We start from the raw sequence: 6,000 nt of genomic DNA on the forward strand, positions 1-6,000 counted from the left end.
TTTTATCATTCAAATCATGCCTGTGAAAGTCGACTTCAATGTCGATACTTCATAGCTGATGTTTAATTGTGTGTGTCCTACAGGGTGAACCAAAAAGAACATTAAGCAATGTGATGCTTTCTTCAAAACCGTTTCTTCGTCAATTTCCCTATATATAGGGAAAACCTTAATCTTGATCAAAATATAAGGCTTAATTATTATTATTATTATTATTATTATTATTAAACAGCATTTATGAAGCGCCTTATCAATGAGATCAAGGCGCTGTACAAAGAGACTTTAAAAATTACATCTTAAATTACACCTTACATTACACATACTAAAAACATTGCATACACTGTTAAGCAACAATTAAATATATACACATGCAAAAAACATATATAAACAGGTGACAAGCTCACTATCAAGAGGCAAGTAGAAAATTAACATGTTGGAAAAAGATGGGTTTTGAGCGATTTCTTGAATCTATGGATAGAAGGGAGTTGGCGGATGTGAATGGGCAGAGAGTTCCAAAGGCGCGGTGCAGCTGCCGTGAAGGCTTTGTCCCCAAGTGTTCGTTTTGTGCGTGGTATGGCAAGACGTAACTTGTCGTCACCAGATCTCAAATTCTCTCTAGATGGAACATAAGGAATGAGATACTCGGTGAGATAAGACGGCAGTAGTCCATGGATACCTTTATAAGCCAGCAGCATGAGTTTGAAAACTATCCGGGATTCAAGAGGCAGCCAATGGAGTTCTCTGAGCAATGGAGCTGATGAATGTCTCCTATCCAATCTAAACACAATCCGCGCCGCCCTATTTTGCAGAGATTGAAGTTTCTTCAGATCTTTGGATGTGATGCCATACATCATAGCATTTGAATAGTCAAGTCTGGATAAAATCAGTGAGCGGACAAGTTTGTGGCAGCTATCAACAGTGATGTACCGACGGATCCTGTAGATGTTACGGAGGTGGAAATTGATGGACTTCGCCGTGTGTTTCACATGTCCTGTCATTGACATCGTCTGATCAAAGACAACACCAAGGTTTTGATAACAAGAGATTGCAATATAGTGCTGCCACCAATATTAATGCAGATGTCCTTGATATATTTGATGTTATAGTTAGACGATGCTATAAAGAACTCGGTTTTTTCACTGTTAAGTTTGAGCTTATTTTTAGTCATCCAATCACTGATTTCATTAATACAAGAAGAGAGTTTGTCAATGGCAAATTTGATATCACTTTCAGATTTAGCATTAAACGGTATATAAAGCTGCACATCATCGGCATACATATGGTACTTGATCTTGTACTTCTGAATGATAGCACCAAGACAACATGTATACAAAACGAAGAAGAGCGGGCCAACCACAGAGCCCTGTGGAATCCCATAATGGAGAGCGTGATTGCTAGATGAAGCATCTCCGACGGATACGCGAAAAGAACGATTCTGAAGATAAGATGATATCCATGCCAAGGCTGTGCCACATATTCCATAGGTGTGCTTAAGCCGATTCAATAGGATGGCATGGTCTACCGTATCGAATGCGGCGGATAAATCGAGTAATACAACCGCAACAGCATTATTTTCGTCCATAGATCTTAGTATATCAGTTCTAACACGAAGGAGAGCAGTTTCTGTGCAATGCAGTTCTCTGTACGCGGATTGGAATGGTTCTAGGAGGCCGTGGGAATTGAGATGGTCTTTAATCTGGCTACACACGACCTTCTCCATTAACTTAGACACATAGCTGTCGGTTTCGGGCCAAGAAGCAATATGAAGGTACTTGGCATCGATTCGAGAACATAGAGAATGAGTGGACATGTATCAAATTTTCCAATACAAAGGCTTCCGAGTGATTCGTGTTTCAAGCTGCTTTTAGCTGCTTGCCGACCACACTTTGGAGTCGACGGGTACAAACCTTTTAATAACGTTAGCCCTATTCCAGCCCCAACCTTACCACTATCCCTATAACACTGTGAAGGGGAAATCTGGACACAGTTTTCTTATCTAAGATTCGTCTCAGGTTCTGATATAGGCTGCTACAAGGTACAACCCAAGCATGTGTACCATTAAAATCATGGCCATAATTATACGCACGCGGTTTCAGAACAAATTAAAACAATGAAAACAAACGGACAAATAAGCAAACACACAAAACAAAATATCCCATTAAGGTTTTCAGCAAACGAATAACCGTTTTATTAATGTAACCTTTTATTTTTTTGAATAGTTTAATGGAGGACAAAGTAGTTGTAATGGTATTGAATATTTATTTCCCGTATGGCATTTTTGGCATTTTTGTATGTGTAACCTTTTAAGAACACTATGCAGTAAAAATCAGATATTTTCAAAAAATGTTGGCAGACTTCAAAAAATGATTTTTCTTAATACATTGTGTGTTGATGCACCTTGGGTCAGAGTCTACAGGAGTGACAGTCATATCGCCTCTAAACCCTTGGTTGCCATGGCAACAGCGAAAATGTCAATTTGCCCAATTTTCAGCAGTTTCAGCATTTTCCCATGTAGCAAAATGTAGAAATATCAGGTCAGATTTCAGGATGAATGTAATAATGTTCAGTACCCTTCTTTTTATACAGTGAATAAGACATCCTTCCTCTCTATAAAAATCATGTAAACACAAACAAATCATTTTCAGAAATGGGTGAAACTATTATGTAAAATAGGGGTGTTTTTCATTATTTTCGGCAATGCCAAAACTTGTGTTGGAAAAATTGATGTAACCCCCAAAGTAGCACTTTTCTCACAATTATCTGTTCAGGGTAGGTAGATAAGATGTTGGTCTAGTAATATCATGGAAAAAAAGTTTTGGTAAATTTCATACGTGGGAGCAGTGTTGCCAGGAAAATGGCACAATTTTCAATTTTTAATTTAATATATTATGAAAAATAAGGGCTTTTATCCACCTAGGGGATGATGATGCATTTTTATGATATTAGTATGAAGACATTACCAACTGTAGTGCATGAGTATCAAGTATTTCTGCCTAAGTGTTGCCAGAAACCTCACTTTTTTTTCGTTTGAGATTTTATTTACAATGGAAAATGCTGATTTTAACAGACAACTCTCTTGTTAATTTTATGCAACACTCTAGTATTGTTATTTGGATTAAGTGCATGGTGTGACATGATTTGCATTGGTTTCAACACCAGTGTTGCCAGTAGCGTTGCCTTTTCAGGTGCTGTTATAAAGTAATTTTCATACGTGGGAGCAGTGTTGCCAGGAAAATTGCACAATTTTCAGGTTTTTAATTTAATATATTATGAAAAATAAGGCTTTTATCCACCTAGGGGATGATGATGCATTTTTATGATATTAGTATGAAGACATTACCAACTGTAGTGCATGAGTATCAAGTATTTCTGCCTAAGTGTTGCCAGAAACCTCACTTTTTTGACGTTTGAGATTTTATTGATGATGGAAAATACTGATTTTAACAGACAACTCTCTTGTTAATTTTATGCAACACTCCAGTATTGTGATTTGGATTAAGTGCATGGTGTCACATGACTTGCATTGGTTTCAACACCAGTGTTGCCAGTAGCTTTGCCTTTTCAGGTGCTGTTATAAAGAAACAGAGAAACCAGTGTTGCTAGTAACATTGTCTATTCAAGTCAGTTTACAGGATAATGACACTCTTACCGACAAACTTACAGAAAAGGAAGTTAACAGCACTGGTATACATAGTATACCCAATTTTTTCAAATCGTGAAGTATAGCGGGTCCTGGTCTGCTATTATTAACATGTCAACAACAGGATATTGCCAGAAAACTCTTGTATTATTGAGGTTAAATTTACTGTTTAAATTAAGTATAGTATACCTTACTTTGCTCACTGTGATTTCAACACCTGTGTTGCTAGTAACATTTTCAGCTATTTTGAAACAATTGAGAAAGCTACAAAAGCATCTAAAGAGGTAACATGGTTAGCTTTGTCTGTTTGTAGTTCATACACTAGATATGATGCAGCAGAGTACCCTTTTTCATCTCATTTGATGACTCACATTACGGAAGATACAAGATTGCCAACCGACATTTACAGACATAGTGCTTAAAAACATTACATGTTTTGAAATTGTTCAAAACATTGTTTGTAACTAAACAGGAACAACCTTCCACAAAGCTTTCAATTTTCTTGATATACGGACGTTTAGGTGTCGATGTTGAGGTACATGCATATGTCCTTAAGTTTTGAAACAGTTTGCTTGATCAGACTCTTTGTTTTTACAAGTTTACAAATATTACACGGAAAAACAGTGGCAGGATCGACGGGAATTATATAAATAAACATTGTTATTCATCAGGTTCGCCTTCGCAAATAATTAAGGAGACAAGAAGAAAAATTTATCCCGCCTGGGAACTGAAACCAGGACCTCAGGGTTACGAGACCTACGCCTTAACCGCTTGGCCACGGGAGCTTCATGATTAGGCTGGTTGAAATTCGAACTCATCAGGTTCGCCGTCGCAAATAAATTGAAAAGGTTACTAGCAACACTGGTGTTGAAATCACAGCGAGCAAAGTAAAGTATACTACACTTAATTTAAACAGTAAATTTAACCTCAATAACACAAAAGTGGGTTTTCTAGCAATACTGTTGTTGACATGTGAATAATAGCAGTCCAGGACCCGCTATACTTCACGTTATACTTCATTGAACAGACAATGTTACTAGCAAAACTGGTTTCGCTGTTTCTTTATAACAGCACCTGAAAAGACAAAGCTACTGGCAACACTGGTGTTGAAACCAATGCAAATCATGTCACACCATGCACTTAATCCAAATCACAATACTAGAGTGTTGCATAAAATTAACAAGAGAGTTAGTTGTCTGTTAAAATCAGAATTTTCCATTGTAAATAAAATCTCAAACGTCAAAAAAGTGAGGTTTCTGGCAACATTTAGGCAGAAATACTTGATACTCATGCACTACAGTTGGTAATGTCTTCATACTAATATCATACAAATGCATCATCATCTCTAGGTGGATAAAAGCCCTTATTTTTCATAATATTTTAAATTAAAAAAATGAAAATTATGCAATTTTCCTGGCAACACTGCTCCCACGTATGAAAATTACTTTATAACAGCACCTGAAAGGCAAAGCTACTGGCAACACTGGTGTTGAAACCAATGCAAATCATATCACACCATGCACTGAATCCAAATCACAATACTAGAGTGTTGCATAAATTAACAAGAGGGTTGTCTGTTAAAATCAGCATTTTCCATTGTAAATAAAATCTCAAACATAAAAAAGTGAGGTTTCTGGCAACACTTAGGCAGAAATACTTGATACTGTCACGGACCAGGGTTTTTGGAAAATGAATAAAAGTCCGACTTATGACGAAGAGGGACAATTCCCTGGCCGTGGGTAGCGTGGCCTAAAGGAACAGAAACAAAAGGTGAAGTGGCGGGAAAATTTGAATATTATTGAGCAAAGCGAAACACAATAAAGTTCTATTAAAGACAATAAAATATAGCATATCAAACAAAAATATTTAATTATCAAGTTCATTTTTTTTTTTCATATATTGCACATAATTAATATTTCTATTTCATGATTTTTATTTTATTGATTTGCAAATGTTTTATATAATCGAACTTTTAACATTTAGACATTTAGAAAACAAAGACATAATGTTGGCATCAAATATATTTTAAAAAGGAAATGGGCCAAAAATACAAATGAAACCCCGACTTGACCAAAGAAAGCAAAACTAACTAAATAAATCCTAAATTAATTACTAACTTAATCTACTGACGGAAACCTAACCTACAAGCTTCAAAATTAATTTAAATAAAGCACAGGCCTTCGCACATTAATATTTCACAATAAACCAATCACAAAACCACAATAAAGCAATAAATGGGCGGGGTTCTATCTACAAATCTAAAGCCACCCAATTTGCAACTGAACTTATTTTTGGTGCAGGCACAATCCGCGGTCGGCAGAAACGGGCGGGGCTTTTTATACAGATAGGCGCCCAGCCACCAG

The 6,000-nt window shown here is 36.5% G+C and overlaps 1 protein-coding gene across 1 annotated transcript; it reads right to left on the minus strand.

Annotated features, from left to right (window-relative positions):
• Positions 1-422: 422 nt before the first annotated feature.
• Positions 423-848, minus strand: LOC140140624 (uncharacterized). The gene has a single exon (XM_072162381.1). The coding sequence runs from the start codon at positions 846-848 to the stop codon at positions 423-425; it is 426 nt and encodes a 141-aa protein (XP_072018482.1).
• Positions 849-6,000: the final 5,152 nt, after the last annotated feature.

The sequence above is a fragment of the Amphiura filiformis genome, chromosome 19 (genome assembly GCF_039555335.1).
Source record: "Amphiura filiformis chromosome 19, Afil_fr2py, whole genome shotgun sequence".
NCBI lineage: Eukaryota > Metazoa > Echinodermata > Ophiuroidea > Amphilepidida > Amphiuridae > Amphiura > Amphiura filiformis.